At 41.4% G+C, this 20,735-nt stretch overlaps 1 protein-coding gene across 2 annotated transcripts in view; it reads left to right on the forward strand.

Annotated features, from left to right (window-relative positions):
* The window catches only part of trpm7 (transient receptor potential cation channel, subfamily M, member 7), a 67,452-nt gene that overhangs the window by 44,952 nt on the left and 1,765 nt on the right, over positions 1-20,735 (forward strand). Inside the window, exons 20-38 of one of the 2 annotated variants that reach the window (XM_034235529.1) lie at positions 4,498-4,626; positions 4,749-5,000; positions 5,114-5,288; positions 6,230-6,362; positions 7,659-7,837; positions 8,062-8,194; positions 9,379-10,475; positions 10,883-10,983; positions 11,149-11,245; positions 12,483-12,559; positions 12,658-12,695; positions 13,238-13,266; positions 14,519-14,584; positions 14,945-14,989; positions 16,037-16,102; positions 18,031-18,314; positions 18,582-18,664; positions 19,100-19,305; positions 19,561-19,612. In XM_034235529.1, coding sequence (XP_034091420.1) covers positions 4,498-4,626; positions 4,749-5,000; positions 5,114-5,288; positions 6,230-6,362; positions 7,659-7,837; positions 8,062-8,194; positions 9,379-10,475; positions 10,883-10,983; positions 11,149-11,245; positions 12,483-12,559; positions 12,658-12,695; positions 13,238-13,266; positions 14,519-14,584; positions 14,945-14,989; positions 16,037-16,102; positions 18,031-18,314; positions 18,582-18,664; positions 19,100-19,305; positions 19,561-19,612 — 3,242 coding nt within the window. The remainder of the gene's footprint in view (positions 1-4,497; positions 4,627-4,748; positions 5,001-5,113; positions 5,289-6,229; positions 6,363-7,658; positions 7,838-8,061; positions 8,195-9,378; positions 10,476-10,882; positions 10,984-11,148; positions 11,246-12,482; positions 12,560-12,657; positions 12,696-13,237; positions 13,267-14,518; positions 14,585-14,944; positions 14,990-16,036; positions 16,103-18,030; positions 18,315-18,581; positions 18,665-19,099; positions 19,306-19,560; positions 19,613-20,735) is intronic. The other variant, XM_034235530.1, reaches the window with a different exon arrangement.

A 20,735-nucleotide genomic window follows, 5' to 3' on the forward strand; every position in this document is an offset into this window, starting at 1 on the left:
AGAATATCACACGTAGCTATTTTAATGACCTCTCAAACTATCTAAACTAGTTATAGATATGTCATTACTGGATCCGCGAGCTGCATGATACTAGCGGGCTGTCAGGAGAGGGAGAGAGCGCTCCGTTTATTATTATAAGTTACAAATACTGTACACTTTTGAATAATGTAGTTAATCTACTATAATTAGTTTGTTTAATATCGAATCATATCAATTTGTTTTAAAGCTCAATAAATAACAAAGAAGACCTTTGACCGGCACTTTTCACATTTTGTCCGGAAGATTTCAACTTTAACGGACATGTTGACCGGCAAAACAAAATTCGAACGGAAACTCTGGGGGACACATGTTAATGTATGAAAGACATGAAAAAGTGGATTTTGCATAATAGGTGACCTTTAACACAGATTATTTAAATGTCCTGAATAAAAAGAATATGCGTGATCTACACAGTTGAGATGCAGCAGAAATGCAAACAGGAATGTGCTAATGGTTAGCCAGCCTAGTTTCTTTGTTCCTTTTATTCATTAGTACCAAAAGGGGCTGTCAGATGTGGTCGTTAGTAATGTTCAGATAAAGATCAACAAGTACCTGAGAATTTAGCTAATGTTAAAGATTCTCTCCCCATTTTGGTCTGACACAAAACCCTGCAGACTCTGTGATTGATAAAAACTACAAATAGGAGAGGGGACAGTGTTTCTCCTAGGATGGAGTCATAGCAGCGGTGCTAAACACTGGGGGAACAAGGTGCAACCTCGTCTTATGAGACACCCACCAAAACAGCGGCGAAACACTAACACTGCAGTCAAAGAGTATTTTCTGGCCCGGAAGGTGCATTTTCTTTTCTCTTTGACCATTCAGGTATTCTAATGTGGTTAGAAAAGACCTAGGATGTAATTCAACTCTTAGACTGCAATTTATAAATGGAACATCTGGTTGTTTTAGCATTGAATGGAGAGACACATATTCAAACAGCACCACCAGCAGGAAATCTCAGGGAATGTGATCATACAATTAAAGAATCTGTAACATGCAGATAGTTAGGACTCCTCGATTCAGTGTGAGAAGTCTTTTTTTTCTGGACTGCAACCCCCTTCTTTTTGCGCTTCATTAAACCCTATTGGAAGTGTTCTAGTTGGAGACACATCAGCCTCTCCTTGCATTGTGCCCTTGCATTCTATTTTAAACACTCCTATATGGCTACCATACTTTTTAGGAGAGACTAAGGAGAGACCTTCTTGAACACACACTTTTCACAACCATATAGGGACTATCACTCACCTTTTCGCACCTGTTCTTGTGTTTATTTATGGACACAAGCCTGAGGCTGGTTCTCAGGAGCCTGGGAGTCGTCACTGAGGGTTTAATCAGCAGGGACAGGGTTGTTTTTCAGGCGGTTCAAGAATGAGAGGTGCTGATAGCATCACTGAAACTGCTAGTCTCCGTAATATAGCCTGTACCCAGGCTTATCTACATCCACTTTAACACATCAATGCTGCACATAACACCAGGTTGCACATCAGATGCGAGTGTTAATGGCTGGTTTTCCAACAGTTCACACCTCATGTCAAGGCTCAGCAATTGTTCTAATGTAGTGTGTAAACTGGACGTGTGTTTGAGTGTGCACGTGTAACTTGACCTGCCTATGTGGACAAACTTTCCCACAGTCTGCAGTATGGTGCTACAAAAGAGCTCCTTTCTGTTCCAAGCACAGGTCAAATGATTGGTTTTCATGGGTCATTGAAAACCAATCATGGTTTGTTTCGCTACTGAAAAAGATGAAAGCACAAGGGTTGAACTAAGCTGCTCTAAAGAGCTATTACTTTATTTCCTAAAGTACCCACTTAATGTATTTGTGATGCAAATAGCAATCTATTAAAAAAAAAGTACTTCATGTTAATACAGGTAGCAAATCAATGAGTTACTTAAGAAACAGGACTAAGAGACTACAGCAACGCTTTGTAAGGCTGCCCTTAGCAGTGCTTTTAGCTAAATGCTAACGTGCTGATGATGATAAAGAATGTTTACCATCTTCCCTATCTCTCTTTAGGATGTCAACATGTGCTAATTAGTACAGACACATGTTTGAATGCATGTAGTACTACCATACAAAAGTTATCAATATGATTTACTTATACAATACAGCTTTATTTATAGAGCACTTTAAACCTCCAGATCAAAGTGCTGTACAGTCATATAAACAAAACAGAACAACAACAAACACAGCACAGCTCACACACCATAAAACAAGTACAAGTAAAAACAATAGACAATTTAAAAGCAACGCTCTAAAATATGTTAATACGCTAAGGAGAAGAGGTGGGTGTTAAGAAGCGATTTAAAAGCAGGCAGTGTGGCGGCCTGTCTGATGTGCGGGGGCAGATCGTTCCACAGCGTGGGAGCCGCTACAGAGAAGCAACGGCCCCCTCTGAGTTTTGACCTGGTTCTGGGCACGTTCGGGAGCAGTTGATCCGCTGACCTGAGAGGGCGGTTGGGCGTGTAAGGGTGTAGCAGCTCAGAAAGATATGGTGGGGTCATGCCATTTAGGGATTTGAAAGTAAATAAAAGGATTTTGAAATGAATCCTAAAACGTATTGGCAGCCAGTGGAGCGAAGCCAAAATGGGGGAAATGTGGTCATATTTCCGTGTGCCAGTTAAAAGCCTTGCTGCGGCATTTTGCACCAGCTGCAGATGAGCGAGGGAGGACCCACTGACCCCCATGTAGAGAGAGTTACAGTAATCCAGCCGAGTGGTGACAAAGGCGTGGATTACTGTCTCAAACTGCTGTCTGGAGAGAAAAGGTTATCAGAAGAACTTCGACAGAACTGATCATCTCATCATGAGAACTGTAAACAATCCAGATACAAAGATTAGCTTTATTATGAAAAGACTGATTATTACAGCTTTATATGACCAGTAGGATAAAATATCCCACCTCTGTTCTTTATATAATCTCCACCCCGCTCGCCCCTCCCTTCTGAGAGCCGGCTTTGTTGGGAACTGTGATTTTCACTGGAGACGGAGAAGATCATGTTCTCTTCTCTCACACAGCTCACCGCCAGCTGAGCTCTGAGGGCTCAAAATGGCCGACTGTTTGCTCCCGACTCAAAGTGCCATGATGAGGTTCAGCCCCTTCAGAGGCCCCTGCTGACCCCCTCTTAAAATATTTCAGAGAGAGGAAGCCCCTCTCGGGATCGACACCGGCCACTTATAATCTACGTCAGGGCTATTCGATTAGTTTGGAATGGGGCCGGTTGATGAAAATGATCCAAAGCAAGGGGCCGGGAAAAAGATGGCTTGAAATACGAGCAATCATATTAAGAGCTTCAAATACAGTAAATACTACAACAGCATAGTGGAGTGCATATATCGTGTTTAATTAAATCAAACAACATAGCCCCAAGGCCTTTATAGATCTAAATGGCTCAGAACTCAGTAGGCCTACATGTGAATTTAATTTAGGTGGAATTATCTAATCATTCACGCAGAGATGCAATACATGACAGGAGTTGTCACTACAGCAGCTAGCAGGTGGGTTCGAAACCTGAGTCCGCCAAAGTTTTCAGGCAATGTCTTGAGAGATAGAGGATCTCTCAATGTAACACCCTCTCTGGAATAAAGGCACTCTGGCCCAAAAATAAAATGTGGATTACTTTTTAACATTATACTCAAAAGGCCAGTACATATCACCCCGCGGGCCGCCAACTGAATAGCCCGGATCTACGTCAAGCTTTTCTTATACTTAGGATATCTACATCTCTCACATGTGTGACGTACAAAGTAAAAAAGAAAATACACTATTCCAACTCTTGAAAGAAAAATCCCTTGACTTTTTTTTAATAAATGTCGAATTCAAAATCAACATTTGAATGCTGCACACCTTTTTATTTGTATGCATGTCTATAATTCTGTTAAAACCTGGTGTTTCTGCACAGTTACAGATAAAATGGCTAACATATATTTATTGAAATATAATTGTATATCTATCCATAATTATTCATTGTGTGTAGGATTGTTTATAACTCCTTTCTGCCAAAGAGCATTTTGAAGTTCAAAATCTTGAAAATATGTATATCATCATTTCTAGATTCCACATGGATTACAATTAAAATATTTTGTTATATAAACATGTTTTTTGGTGTTTGGCCTTTTTTTTTTTAAAAAAGTGTGTTTATTAATAATAATAATAATAATACATCAGGAACTCAAAAACGCTTTGACAGAGAATAAACAAAATAGAAAATATGGGGGGTAATGCAGTCAAAAAGCGGTTTGATCTCCTACTTGTCAAACATAAAGGAAGACATACACACGTATCAGCTGGATGATCTACGAGCAATTTATCGGCACCAGAAAATCCATTTATATCATTACAGTAACAAAAAGTCTAAAATGTTAAATTATTTCAGGGTGATAGAATCCTACAATATGACAGCTTTTCAAAGCTTCATTTGAAGAGTTGTTAATGAGTCTAATGAATGTGTCTCTCGTTGTCAGCTCTTCTATCTGGGCTTCCTGATGTTCTACTCGTACGTGGTGTTGGTGAAGATGCCCGAGTGGCCTTCTCCTCAGGAGTGGGTCGTCATCCTCTACATATTCACCTCTGCCATCGAGAAAATTCGAGAGGTATGTGCAAAAGAAGATAATGAAGATTTCTTTGCTCGAGCCCTGTAAAGCCAATACTTCAAATAAACTCATCTCCTCAACATTATTTCATTATTTTTCCATTTTCTTCCTCTTTTTTCCAGATGTTTATGTCTGAAGCGGGCAAAATATCCCAGAAGATAAAGGTGTGGTTCAGTGACTACTTTAATGTGTCCGACTTTCTGGCCATTGTGACCTTTTTTATCGGCTTCGGCCTGAGATTGGCTGGAGGTGAAGCCTTCGTCCCCGGCAGGACGGTGTATTGTCTGAATATTATCTTCTGGTACGTGCGACTCCTGGACATCCTGGCTGTCAACCAGCAGGCTGGACCGTACGTCATGATGATCGCTAAAATGGTGAGAACGTGAGAAGTCACAGAACTGCATGATGTAAAGAAAGCAGACATGTTTAAATGCAATTGATATGCCATCTCTCATATTTCATATTAATTGTGTGTGATCTGTTGCAGGTGGCCAACATGTTTTATATTGTGGTAATAATGGCTATAGTCCTGCTGAGCTATGGCGTTCCCCGGAAAGCCATTCTGTATCCACATGAGGAGCCCAGCTGGTCGCTGGCCAAAGACGTGGTCTTCCAGCCGTACTGGATGATGTACGGGGAAGTGTATGCCTATGAAATCGACGGTAAGGACGATGAGGAAGGTATAGGAGATTACGCCGGTAAGAATAGTTTTATTCAAAGCTTTTCACCACAGCATGAGAGCTGATTGGCACTCCAAACGAGCACTGGAAATCAAACCCACGATGGCATAATCATCGCCTTCCTTCACAGTCTCTTTCACTCAACATGGGTTCACACACACCGAAGCAGCCAACGCAGGTCTCTTTGGTAAGGCAGGGCTTTTTGTTTCACCACAGCATCGATCCCCCTGACTCCGCTTAAAGTGTTCTGGATAACAGCGAACGATTAAGTGATCATCAGTCGGGCGCGTTGGATGCTTCAGTGGAACAAAACACCTGGCAGAGCTCCATTACCTGAGTTGGCATCCCAAGGTTTCACACACTGCTGAAAATTATCACATGGTTTATGAGTGTTACTATAGCGACTATGAGTGGTACAAAGTCAGATGTAATTAATGCTGTTTTAAGTTTGTTGTAAAGTTGTTATTTAAAGAAAGCTAGTGAAGGCTCAAGGCTAGAGTTGAAGGAAATATCCCTTATTTGTCACACCAAGTGTAGTCGGCTATTTCCTTATCTTAAAGTTAAGGGTACTTTACAATTTACTGTACGTGTGTGCAGCATCTTTTTTGTGGATTTACATCGTTAGAGCTATGTACTTGCTGAGGATCAATATGGGCTTTTCAATGGATATCTAGAGAGCAGGTGGTCAGGAATGTATTATTAAACAATTCATTGAGGTATATTATAGTCTCCTTTACTCTCTGTGTGAATGCATTTGTGGTAAAGTCAGATTTGGACCGACACCAGACAGAAAGTTAATTATAGTAAATGCAAATAAAAAAGTCCTGGTGGACGAAAGTTAATCTTTAGCATATTTGGGGATTTGTCAGTGCATGCATACCTGCAGGAGTGTGCCCATCCTTAAACACTCCTCCTCTTCACAGTGTGTGCCAATAACAGTGACGTAGCAGTAAAGTCATTGTGTACGGCGGGAGTGTGGCTGACTCCTCTCCTACAAGCAGTCTACCTCTTTGTTCAGTATATCCTAATGGTCAACCTCCTCATCGCCTTCTTCAAGTAAGTGCACAACATTCCAGTGCTGTATCCAGAATACTGTTTACTCATTATCTTTGCCCAGTTTCTGGTTATGTGTTATACAGTAGTGTAGTGGGGATGTTTTTACTGGGTGGACGTGGGGGGGAGACACTATGGACGCGCTCGTGAACTGTCAACGGGGGGGGGGTTCACTCTGAACCTCTGTGGACCTCTGTCGCCTGTCAGCGCAACTTACATGATTACCTTTCTGCGCGACTGTCACTCAAATGCGGGACATAGTCTCAATTTGTGGGACGCGGGACAAATGATAAAAATGGTGTACACCTGGTCACCCTACACACACACACACACGGTGCTGCCCCTCACACACACAGGCTTCAAATCAAGTTGCATAAATGCTTGAGCTACGTTTTTATTATAATTACTGTGAAATGTAGGTTAAGTTTTCGTCATTGTTACAACAAATACACACTTGCAACTGATAACACTGGCAATGCTTTTATATTTATTAGACTATTAAAAAAAAAAAATCATGCTTCAACAAAGTGGGGGCTCCAAATAAGTGGGAGTACGGCGACCCCCCGCGTCCAACGACCACTACACCACTGGTGTTATAACCAGATAGGGATACTTAACCTAATGTATATTATATGTATTTTTCCTTTACTCATAGTTCTATTTATCAATCTGGATAAATTAAGTGTTGGAGATGTCAGCCGTAGAGATGTGTGCCTTCTCTCAAATGGAACTACATGGCACTTTGCATTCTCAAAATTCAAACAACAATGTCTCCTTTTAGAAATCATGACCCGGTTACTTCGATAACTGGTGGGTTTTATAATCAGTTTCATGTAGGAGCTATTTTCTTTCTACCAAACTACTCCCACCAACCTCATCACCTCCCAGAAGGAAAAGCCCCTATTTAGCTCTTTGTGCTTTTCCCTTTCCTGTAGTGTGATGTATACTGTAGGTTTGTGTGCATGTAAAAGGTCTGCAAAGTCTAAATTCCCAAAGTTCCCTCAAGAGGCAGTTTCTATCTGACACGCCTCCATTGGACTCATTTGTTTCCTTCTGTATCATAATAACGTAACACTGGCGCTAGTATAAGCTAGTGCGCCAACATATTGTACATGATAGGCTAAGGTGCGGGACATCTCTAATCGGTTAACCAATCACAACAGTGCCGTCCAGCTAACCAATCAGAGCAGACTTTTAGATTTTAAATGTTTGGGTAAACGCTCCCTGTAATTCTGAAATATGCCTGACATTCTCAACAACAACATCATCCTGGGTTTAATGTCTGTACTCTCTTTCCAGCAATGTGTATCTGCAAGTGAAGTCCATTTCTAATCTGGTGTGGAAGTACCAGCGCTACCACTTCATTATGGCCTACCATGAGAAGCCGGTCCTCCCCCCCCCCTTCATCCTCCTCTGCCATATCTACTCCCTCTTCTGTATGTGTCGGAAGAGAAAGAAGGAGCATACCTACGGACCAAGTACGACCTTTTTCTGCATCATCGCATCAAATCTCCTAAATGTGTATAATTAAAAATATGCTGATAAAGGATGCCATTCATATAAATAGATACATTTCTTTGTTGTCTTTTCAACATTGTAATCTAAATACTTTATGCGTGAAAAACAATTTGACAAATATTTCCTGCTTTACTGCACGTTCTGGACATTTCTAACCTTAACACGCCTGTTTACGTTCTTTCAGAGCTGTTTCTCACAGAGGAGGACCAAAAGAAGCTTCATGATTTTGAGGAGCAGTGTGTGGAGACGTACTTTCATGAAAAGGATGATCAGTTTCACTCGGGGAGTGAGGAGCGCATCCGTCTAACCTCAGAAAGGTGAGACTGGCCTTCTTAACCCTTAGATGCATAAGTGGGTATTTTTTGATCCGGAGAGGTGGTTTTCTTGAAGTATCTTTGTAAGTACTTTTTTTTTATCATTTCATATTCCAGCTATTCCTCAAAAAACATGTTTTGGATATCATGCCATTTAAATGTTATACATTTAAGAAATTGTAGTTTTTGTATTTCTACCCTAAGTTTCCATAAGTGGGTAAAAAATGACCCGCATGCTTTTTCTATGGGAACCTTTGATTCTTATCACCTGTCGCTGTCAGGAATACATTCACTGTGGACCACACAGACTACATCACAAGTGACACCTCTCAGGAAGATTATTTTACATGGACTCAAAATCGCTTTCAATATAAGGGAAGGTTGGGGTGGGGGGTATAGGACTATCAAACTTGATCAACTGGCATGGATTGATGGGGGGGGGGGCTATGAGTAGACAAGAGGAGAAGAGATGAGTTTTGAAAAGGGACTGGAATACTGTGAGGGTCTCAGAATAGAGGAGATCTTTGCATCAATATGTTCAAAACGTTTTTTTTTCTAAATGTAAAGAAAATGTAAAATATTTCTAGTGTGATCCAAAATATAATACTAAATATTATACAAGTGATTTTTCTTAACCAAAATGGCATAAAAACACATACTATTCTAATACGGGTCCTTTTAGACCCACTTATGGAAGAGTGTAGGGTCCAGTCACTCGGGCATCTAAGGGTTAAAGGTGCCCAGTGGAGTTTTTCTTGTAAACAACCAAAAGTAACTTTTAGATTCTGTATTAAACATCAGAATGCATTAATGCTTTTATCCTTGAAGTCTATCAAAGCGGCATGCCCATCCTTGTGCCTGAATCACACAAAACATGGACCTTCTCATACAGTCACGAACTGACCAAAACACAACTTGTTAACATTAAAGGTCATGTTCATTATTATGTTCATGCTGGTATTTTGGATTCCTTAGAAAATGTGAATATGCTTTAATGTAACAAAAAACACATTTTCCTCACTCTGTCCGTCTGAGCATACCTGTATCCAGCACCTTATTACGCCGCCCTCAATACTAGAAGACCGGTTATTTACTTCAATAGTATAGTGTTAACATTGTATTCAACATAAACAATAGTAGGTAGCACAAGCTGAGCCGTGGCTAACTGAACCTAATGTCATTTCCAGGGTTGAGACCATGTGTATGCAGCTGAAGGAGGTCGGGAACAAAGTGAACTTCATAAAGCGCTCTTTGCACACTCTGGACTCTCAGATCGGACACCTGCAGGACCTCTCTGCCCTCACTGTGGACACGCTGAAGACCCTCACTGCTCAGAGGGCATCAGAGGCCAGCAAGGTCCACAACCAGATCACCCGGGAGCTCAGCCTCTCCAAGAACGTCGTCCCCAACATCGGCTCTGTGGCTTCAGACACTGGGCCCCACTCCAAAACATCCATGATGGGCAAACACAGTGTGGGGCTGGTCCCCACCATGAACCCAGCGTTGAGTCCAGAGAGGAGGGGGTTGTTTGGGCTTGGGCACTTTGCTGCAGAGGCCGTCTTCCCAGGCAGCTCCTGTGGCTTTGTCCAAAGTGCTGTGGCCATTTCCCCTCCGGAGCTGCGTCTCCGCGGCCACTCTCTCACCCGGAATAAACCGACCCGTCCACAGGAGCCGGGCTTTTCCGACTCTCCCTCCAGCCTGCCCTGTGTGCCCTCCCCGGGGGCCCAGTTCCACCTCAGCAGCACCCCAGCCCAGCCCAGCGGCTCCAGCCACCCAGAACTCGCCCTAGCTAGGCTTTACCAGCCAGACTGCACCACTGTAGAGTTTGGGGCGTTTGTGGGTAAGTACAAGACCGAGGGTGAAACTAGTGTTGATGCTGAGATCTCAGAGGAGGGGGAAAGCTGTGTGTGTGTGTATCCGACTGTTGTTGTTGTCTCTAAGACTTCGGGCTCTGCTCAGCCTGCTTGCTTTCCTGCTTGCACTGCGAAGCCAGAAAACACAGAGGGGTTAGAAGGGGGGGAGAGAAAAGGGGAGGGAGGTTTAGGGTACGTGAACGAGGCCTTCTGCGACGACGAGGGCAGATCCGGTTCTCTGAGCACAGACACTGAAGTCCCACCAGCTCCTGAAGCTGAATCATCACGGGGTCAAACTCAGGGAAACGGCAGCAAGCCAGTTTGTGTGCAGGCCCCTGCTGTGGCACCCAGGAAACCCCACAGACAAAGGAGAAGGGAATGGAATATGTCAGGACGGTCGGCTCCTGCAGCGCCTGGCTGTTCAACGAGAGGTTTGAGTTTTAGTGTGAGATTACGTTCGGACTGCGTTTGCCGGGTGCTCGGGCCTTTCCATCTCCAGATCAGGAACCAGTCGACTCTCTAGCTGCCTTTTCCTTTCCTCTCTCTGTCCTCCTGTCTGGTTGCTCTCTGGTCCTGGTGTTTCTGAAGTGTTCTTGTCAAGTGACAGCACGAATGATTGGTTGACTTGAGGTTTTCAACTGTAACTGTGATTGATTAAGGTTTTGTTTGGCAGGTGGAGGTGAGGATTCACTTTTGGTTATGATGATTCTTTGAATGTTGTGGTGGGATATTGTGACATGAGACAAACATAAATAAAGTATTTTACTCTGGTCATGTTGCAGACAGACATAGCTGTTTGAATGGCCTTACAAAAGCTAAACATATGTGTTGGTTTCAGGACATAAAGACAGTATGGACCTCCAGCTCTCGGCTCCCAAAGAGAGATCCAGCTCAAGGCAGAGCCCGGTGTCAGAGAGCCGACTGCAGCTGAGTGCATGTGTGAGTAACATGTCTTTTTAGCGGCATCGTCTTAATAAATGTAGTTCCCAGATGCTTATTTAGCCTAACATGAATGTATTTGTGAACCATATTGTTTATAGCAGCCATACTTTGTTACAGTGTTTCAGAATAAGGTTTATTTTCTCACTCCTTTATGTGTCTCAGGCTCTGCCTTCAGGTCCCGCTCACATCCGATCAGTCAACTCCTACGCCGGCTTCACAGAGTTCGACAGAGAACCTGCTTCCCTCCATCCTGAATCCAGTAAGATCACACAACAAATAAAAAACAATAATATGAAAATGTTTTTTTATTATACAGATATTAATAATTAGATCAGATTCAACTTGTTTGCAATAGCACATACATAGTAGGGATGGGAATGATTAATCGACTATTCGACATTATTCAGGTATTCGAATATGAGTTATGAATATTTGTATTATAATCTTTTTTTTAAACATTTTTTGGCAGGTGTGCCTAAGTTCATTACATATTATGGAATAATTGAATGTATACGACAGTGCAATAGCTAAGTGTGTTAGGTCTAAAGGTATGTTTTGCTCTGCTCACGGTCCCTCACAGCGGGCAGAGCTACAGGTGCTGATCTCTCTCTCTCGCGTCCGGTTATACTTCACTCGCGTTTATGTCCAAATCCATCAGATCTAGTTCTAGCTAATGATATGGCTGCTGCCCCTCCCTACACGCAGATCACGCAGACTCAAACCTCATCTTATGACCAAATTCCAGCTGAGAGGGTCTTCTCTACAGCTGGCCTGATTGTGAATCGCCTCCGCACCGCCTCTCCCCTGAGTAGACATGCTCATATTCTTAAACAAGAATGAGTATTGAATAGCTGCATTCTGTGCACAGGCCCTGTTACAGGTTGTTGATCTCTGTTGTAATAGGGTTACGTTAACCTGACCCGTTATGTTGTTGGTGTATGATCCCTCTTTCATTTAAAAACCAAGTTATGTTTTAAGCATGAAAGCTGTAGGCCTATAGCTGTCAACTGTTCAAACTGTGATCACCAGTTCAATCAATTTGACAAATTCGACTTGGTTTCTATACTTATTACAACATGTATTTATTTATTTTTCTAAATTATTATTTATTTATTTTGTAAAAAAAATTCCTTTTTTAAAAAAAATTTTTTATAGCATATGTACATTTCGGTTAATCGGTTAACCGTTTTTTTGGGGGTTGAATATTCGATTATACATTTGCTTTCAAATTCCCATCCCTAATACATAGTACATTGTAGTCTGCATCCAACCAGAAAGCACAAAGAGTCGATAAAGGTTGCGGTATCTGCATGTTAGTATAAATATATATATTTACTGATATGGTGTAAGGGTTTAAGGCATATATGAGTTCAATTTAAAACACAGTTATAATACATATTTGCACAAAGCCTTGTATGTCCCTGAGTCTGAGGCGCTGTCTGTGGAAGCCCCACATGAGTATGTTTTTATTGTTTATGATTGTTTATTTCCTGTAGCTCTGACAAAGAGGGACAGGAGCCGGTCGTCAGCTGAAGACATCCTCGCCCACGAGGACCCCCGGCCTGCAGGCCTGGTAAGACAAGACTGTGTGTACTTTCAGGAGTACAAAGATACAAACGACTTTAATGCTGCTTTCTGTCTTTGTTTAACCATTTCTTATTTCTCCACCAGGAGAGAGTTCAGGGCAAGTCAGCCCAAGCCAGCAGCCTGTAAGTGTCCTACCACTGATTTCATTCAAGATGTCTTTGTTTACACACACACACACACACACACACACACACACACACCCTGAATATCTTGTACCAGACATTTCTCAAAATTCTCAATATTAAAATAAAAACACAAAGGTCCTATGACTAATACCGAAACCAAGCATAAAAAAAAAAACTTAGTAAATTGAGTAAACAAAAATGTCTATAAAGTGAATTACATCTACAAGTGATACTAGCACAAATAACAATAAGATGAATGTCACTTTTGTAACATTCTTTTGGCAATGATATTTAAAAGTAGTTTAATGTCAAATTGCAAATATAAGTAATAGTGCACATGATAATTGAACATGTCTGTTGAAGTCAGATTATTTTATTTCTGATTTCATTTGCACTGATACATATTTGTTAGAACTTATTTGAAGCCAGCACTCAATGACGCCCACTATTCTCTCCACCCTACTGTGTGTTAATGCAGAACACAAGCTCACATGTTTTTGTTAAACTAATGTTGTTTTGTTTCTTTTGTTCTCCGTCAGACGAGCCCCTGGGGAAGAATCACCCAACGGTGAGTTAGTTCGGTCCGGCTCGTTCTGCTGGTCCAGCAGCATCTCCACAGACGCTGTTATCAAAGTGACCTTTGACCTTTCCTCTAGTGGCTGCCTTACTACCATCTATAATGATCTAATGAAGGATAGTGTGGCTTTATTATGATTTGCCTTTAGCAACAAAATGGAAAAGGTGCCATGTTACATCCAGAATCTGTGACCCGCTCTATCGAAATCAGTCGGAAGTCGCAACGGCTCATTTCAAAATAAACGTGGATTTACGTAAAAAACTATTTGTTCGGGGTTCGGGTGTTTTGTTTGATTTTAAACAAACAAAGTCTTGGCTTTCAGAATATGAAACTTTTATTTCCAAAATCACACGATAAATACATGTTTGAAGCTTGTAAAGGGAAGATGACAGGCACCTCATTCGCAATCTGCTCTTCCGCAGCGCCGCCCCCCCTCCCTCCGGCTGAAATTATGAATGTAAGAGTATAGTAATCATAGATAACACGGCAGGGTCCGTTACAGTTTGTTTTCATCTAATTTCAATTAAACAAAGTCTTGGCTTTCAGAATATTAAACTTGTTTCGGCAAATTCAGATGATAAATACAACTTTGAAGCTTCGGCATAATTACAAGCGGAGAACGGAGTAACTTAACGTCACAGCAAGCACAACAACAGCCGATGTTTCTCGTGAACACAATACACACAAACGCAAAATTACACAAACACACACACACACACACACTCGCGAGCTTCCCCCAGACCAGTAATCCAAACTAAAATATCTTCCCTCCGTAGTATTTTGATCATTTGCTCCACTAATAATCAATCAGATCGATGGATTCCAGAGAAGAGGAAACTTTAAAGGCCTTTTTCTCAAAATGATGACTCGGTGACAGTCATTATATAATGTGACATATTTCGCTTAATATTTGGAGTACAAAAACAATCCTGATATCATTAGAAAGCTAGGAATCTCCTCTTTCCAACAGTGTATACAACTCAAAATGTGTCTTCGGGTCAATGCGACTGATTTCGATGGAGCAGGTCACATATGATATCCTTTTAGAAGGTTCATTCCAGATAAGAAAAGTTAATACATATACTTGCTTAAATTGCATTGAATATGGACTGTTTTCGAAGTATTTTGTAACTTTGTTTATGGAAAATCTTAATACAGTGAGTGAACTTTGCGGAGTAATGCTTGATGTATGTTAACTCGTGTTTCTGGATTCAAGCATCACTGTGCTCTTCTTCTCCTTCAGTGATTACAGCAGCTTCAGTTTCTCTCTACACGCCCCGACACAGCCACCTGGGAGCCAGGAAGGACTGTGAGTCACACACTGACCGAGCACACATCACAACACACTCAAGCCATACATCTGCATGCAATACTTTGACAGAAAGACCAATAGAATGAAAAAGATATTTGCAGGGAGTTGATGGTCTATTTCTTCCTGAGTATTGTCCTTGATCTTGTTCTTATTTATGAGAAGAAAAACAATGTCCAAGAACTTTAAGAACATTTAAATGCAAGCACAATTGTGAAATGGAGACATCTGCTGGTGAACGCTAGAACAGCTCATGTTGTTGTATAGATTTTCTTGGATCATTTCTTCATCGTCATGTTCATTAAATGTCATCAACTAATTATTTAAAGAGATTAACAGTTCTCCTATTTTTCTCCATAGCTATTGGCTCTCCATTCAAGCCCATAGAAAGCTTCATGTACTCAGGTGAGAAATGGGGAATATGGTGTTTCATTGTGTTTTCTTGTATTGTTTTAGTTTGCTAAATCAATGATGCTACATATCTAGTTATGCTTTTTTAAAACTTGAGTGTTGTCTGTGGTCGAGAGGCTAAGAGCAAACAATAATCACACCAAATATTGTCACCTCTGTTGATTCCTCTCCTGTGTTTGTCTTAACCTGTTTGCATATTAATGATAATAAAGCTTTATTTATATACAGGGTTCCCGCGGGGTCTTAAAAAGTCTTACATTTAGTTGGAAAACATCGAATGTGGTGCTTGGTTGAAACCAGTGGAGGGAACGTGTTTGAAGCTCGCTGCACCTTTTGCAAACAAAAATTAGCATTTGTTTAGCTAATGCGGCGTTAGCTAGTGCAGCTACTCCCGCAACAACACCGGGACCTCCGGGCGACGTTTGAGTCTACGTCAACCCTAAAAGCGGAGGTGCTGTGGACGCTAAATACCGTAGCTAAACACCAATCCTACAACAGCATGAAGACAGCAGAGCTCTGACTACTGTACTGTTATGCTGTTATGCTCAGTCATCGTTCTTATGTTGAACATGAATACATTTACTTTGTAAGTAATTATGGGACGTATTTCCTCTTTCATAGCAATTTTCCTTCATACTTTCTTGCCGTGAAATAGGTCTTAAATTCTATTCAAAGTGGTCTTAAAAAGTCTTACATTTGATTTGGTGAAACCTGCAGGAACCCTGATATAGCACTTTTCGTACAGCACATGCAGCTCAAAGTGCTTTTACAAAATGACAAGTTAAAAACAAACAATAAGAAATTCCCCTCAGATTATTTGTCACAAACATTAAAAGGTACAAGCAGCCAAATATAACATGTTATCAGGTTAATAGACACAAGGAGGTAACATGTATGATAATAACAAATTAATAAATAATGGTTTCTCTCTGACAGGTAAGACACAAGACAACTTAGTCGATGCTACAATATAAAATATTATATAAAACAAAGTGAAGATATAAACAATATTAACAAGTGCACATACTCTTCCTCCTGCAGCTGTGGAGCGCAACAACCTGATGAGGCTGTCTCAGAGCATCCCCTTCACCCCGGTACCCCCTAGAGGTGAGTCTGGGTCACAGCACATGTTTCACAGACATGTCGGATCAGGTGAAAACACCGCAGACACTTTATACAGAGACGGCAGGCGGTTGGAGAATGAGGAAGTTTGGAGGCAGACATTGTTTCCTCTCTCCACACCTGCTGCATTCGGTTTTCACAGCCAAACTGTGTCTTTTGTGTGTTGTTGTTTTTCTTGAAATGATTATTTTGGCTTCACTATTCAGTTTTTAGTTTGCGATGTTACAGTTTCAAGTGGCAGTCGAGCAGTTGCTGTGAATATATCGGAGTGTAAATACACGCAACAGTTTCTAGATATGTCATCATGGTGCAGTCAGGAGGTGGTTGTTCAGTATTTACCATTGACTGGTATTTACCCATAAATATGTTGCAACAAACACATGGATTACAGTTTGTGTTAGAACACAATGTCGCAAGTTATAAGTATATTTGAAAGTCTCATCTTATAACAGTATTTAGCAATATTTGAAATATAAAGCCTTCTCTAATGGGATGTAATGTAAACAAGTTACCTGTACTACTACACAGTGTACAACTTGTTGCAGCTCTAAGCTCAATATTTAGCAATTACAGAAAACAGCTGCTCCGCTGGTTTATAGCAATTGTAAAAATCCTTACATGAAACCTAATAAAACATTAAGATCCAAAGACAAACTTGTTGTTAAAACATTGTTATTGTTTAGATTTCCTGGCCCTTTGAACCAATTGGCTAGTTTAATAAACATGTCTTATTACATTCATTGTAATATGGTGATCAAATGTAGCCAGCTAAACCGAAATCAATCTCATCAGTGGAATCGTTAAAACAGACAAAGTGATTCTGGTCTAATCTCATTTCTTACTAAATATGAAGTTATTGCTAAAAATCCTAATCAATATGTCTAGTGCACTCCAGCATGTGCTTGTACTTATTTAGTTTTGACTGGTCAGTGCAGATAATGACTAACCAAAACAAACAACTGATCTAAAAGCTCAGGAGGAACTGAAGTTTTTTTGCAATCAGTCAAAGTTGTTTCCTTCCTCCTCTGCTGAACAGTCTCATGACTCATGACGCACCCACACGACTGTCTCTGGGCCCGTTTTGAACTGGACGGATGGAGACAACTGGTTTGTGCACTGGAAGAATGTCAGTGTCGGGCGTACCTCGTCATTGCATTGTCCACTTAATCAGTAGAACAGCAATTAAAGAAAATCAAACACATACCAAGCCTAAGAGCTCGATTTCAAAGAGGTATTGGCTCAAATAACCACTTAAACATTAGTATTACAACACAAATGTCTTATGACGACCATTTGAGTGTTCATGTTGCAGCTGATGCAGAAGTAGGCAAATGTTTGCTAAGGAGGAAGCACTCAGTAAACCGATATCAATGTTATTCTGCTTTGAGTATCTTCTGCCTTTCTTTGCACAAACTCTGTAGAGCAGTAGAAGTTTTAAGATGCGTTTTGATTTAAGACAGAATTGAACAAGCAGCGTTCCTTTATCATTAAAGGAACGGTGTGTGTGTGTGTGTGTGTGTGGTGTGTGTGTGTGTGTGTGTGTGTGTGTGTGTGTGTGTGTGTGTGTGTGTGTGTGTGTGTGTGTGTGTGTGTGTGTGTGTGTGTGTGTGTGTGTGTGTGGTGTGTGTGGTGTGTGTGTGTGTGTGTGTGTGTGTGTGTGTGTGTGTGTGTGTGTGTGTGTGTGGTGTGTGTGTGTGTGTGTGTGGTGTGTGTGTGTGTGTGTGTGTGTGTGTGTAGTGTGTGTGTGTGTGTGTGTGTGTGTGTGTGTGTGTGTGTGTGTGTGTGTGTGTGTGTGTGTGTGTGTGTGTGTGTGTGTGTGTGTGTGTGTGTGTGTGTGTGTGTGTGTGTGTGTGTGTGTGTGTGTGTGTGTGTGTCCTGCGGCTCTGTCTGACCTGCGGCTCTGTGTTCCTCAGGAGAGCCGGTGACGGTGTACCGGCTGGAGGAGAGCTCCCCCAACACCATCAACAACAGCATGTCTTCCTGGGCCCAGCGGGGCCTCTGTGCCAAAATAGAGTTTCTCAGCAAGGAGGAGATGGGCGGGGGTCTCAGGCGGGCCCTCAAGGTGCTCTGCACCTGGTCAGAGTACGACATCCTCAAACCAGGACATCTGTATATAGTCAAATCCTTCCTTCCAGAGGTGGTCCAAACCTGGCAGAGCATCTACAAGGAAGACACCGTGCTGCACCTCTGTCTCAGGGTACGAGCGAAGGCTTCTGAGACCCTGTCCGACCTGTAACTGTGTCTTTAGTTTGATAGAGCTTTATGGGATTTACACACGTTATGTATCAAACAATTGGGTACCGCCACGTTAACACAAAAGGTTGTCATCTCTCTTTAGAAAGTATCAAAGTCCATCATTTTAGCTATGAAGACTAAATAAAAACTAGTAAAACTGTTGCTAGAATCTTTGATTGTGGCGATGTTACAAAGCTTTACTTTAAATGTCTTTTCTCTGTCACTCCAGGAAATTCAACAACAACGAGCTGCTCAGAAACTGACATTTGCCTTTAACCAAATCAGGCCGAAGACGATCCCTTACTCTCCGAGGTGAGAACAAACGCAGGCTGTGGCAGAATTCATCCACATATCTCACATCGGTTTTATTTTCCTATATTGATCTGATTCGGTATGAATGTCATGCACAGATACGCGTTGTGTAGCTGGTTGTGGTTTGGCAACACAACGGATGATTTACGCGCTTCTCACACTATTTCAACTATTTAGTGCCAAGCTTATTGATAGTATTATTGATTTCATTTAATCAGTGAACAAGTGCATTTACCACAAAGCCAAACTGTTCCTTTTAAAGCATCAACACATTGGTAAACGTTCCTTTGCCTACCTTTCTAAATGCATAATACCTTGAGTCACTTTAAATGCTAGGCTGTTTTTCTTTGCTGTTCAAACCTCAAATATAATTAAACATTTTGGAGGATTTTCTTTGTCCTGTTGGCGTTAAACCTGTGTCCCCGCTGTGTTTAGGTTTCTGGAGGTGTATCTGCTCTACTGTCACTCTGCCGGACAGTGGTTTGCGATAGAGGAGTGCATCACCGGAGAGTTCAGGAAGTTCAACAACAACAACGGAGATGAGATCGTGCCCACCAACCTGCTGGAGGAAACCATGCTGGCCTTCAGCCACTGGTCCTACGAGTACACCCGCGGAGAGCTGCTGGTGCTCGACCTGCAGGGTAAACAATCAGCACTCTTACGTTACCAAACTGAATCCCTTTGAATGGAGTCAAGTTTGTTTTAAATTAAATAGCTTTTTTACCTCGGTTTAAAAACTCACGAGTTATGGAAATGGCTTAGGTGTAGATGTTCCCCTCTCTCATGCATGTGAAAAAGATTTGTGTGAATGAAAGTCCTTTCTCCATTGTCTGCCTGTAGACTTAGCCGATTTTGTATCATGACAATAAAGCTTTTTCGTGTGTGTGTGTGTGTAGGGGTCGGCGAGATTCTGACAGATCCATCTGTTATTACGAGCGGTGAGAAGGGGTAAGTGAGCTCTCACACATGTCATTCACCGTTTTGAAATATTTGTATAGCTTCTTCTGGCTCAATATTGTAAAGCTAAGCCAATCGTTAGTCAAAAGCTGATCATTAAATGTCACTTTTCCTGAATCCTGTGCGACACTTTATTGAGCATCTCTGTGTGACTCGTAATTTGCTGCTTTTTACTTGTTTGCCTTATTATGCTTTTGTCTTAATGCAATCATAAACCGAATTTTAAGGAACATGTAGGACTTAAAGAAATTCTTGAAATGATTCACCTTTCTCTGACCATCTTTTATAGGCTAGACCAGAGTTCCCGTTAGCCGGTAATTACCGGACTACGACCGGTAAAATATGCTGAAGACCAGCAAATCTAAATCTCTCCGGTCAAAGTGTCCGTTCAAAATCATTTCCGTTTAGCGCTGCGCTATACTTTGCAGCCTCACCCGGTTGCATAGCGACGCTTATTGTTTAGGTGTCTTTTAATAAGCAGGTAGTCTATCATTAGCTAGAACTAGCTGGATCTGATCGATATGGACATAAACGCGAGTGAAGTCTAATCTGACGGGAGAGAGAGATCAGCTGCTGCTGACGAGTCGACACGCAGCTCTGCATGATCACATGCAGCGGTGAGCGGAACAAAACACACACTTCAGGTTAGAATATCACACGTAGCTATTTTAATGACCTCTCAAACTACCTAAACTAGTTATAGATATGTTTAGTTTTACTGTCGGGTCACTCATCACTGATCCTCGAGCTGCATGATACTGACGGGCTGTCAGGAGAGGGAGAGCGCTCCGTTTATTATTCCCGTGTTATTGTAAGTTACTGAACACTTTTGAATAATGTAGTTAATCTACTATAATTAGTTTAATATTGAATCATATCAATTTGTTTTAAAGCTCAATAAATAACAAAGAAGACCTTTGACCGGCACTTTTCTCATTTTGTCCGGAAGATTTCAACTTTAACGGACATGTTGACCGGCGAAAAAATATTCTAACGGGAACTCTGGGCTAGACTTAAGTATTAATTAATGAAATGATTGTAAAATGAATACACAACAAACATATTAACCAGTAGCAGCCTCACCATATTGATACACTTCCTACTCTATCTGCTG

This window comes from Gymnodraco acuticeps, unplaced genomic scaffold (genome assembly GCF_902827175.1).
Source record: "Gymnodraco acuticeps unplaced genomic scaffold, fGymAcu1.1, whole genome shotgun sequence".
Classification (NCBI taxonomy): domain Eukaryota; kingdom Metazoa; phylum Chordata; class Actinopteri; order Perciformes; family Bathydraconidae; genus Gymnodraco; species Gymnodraco acuticeps.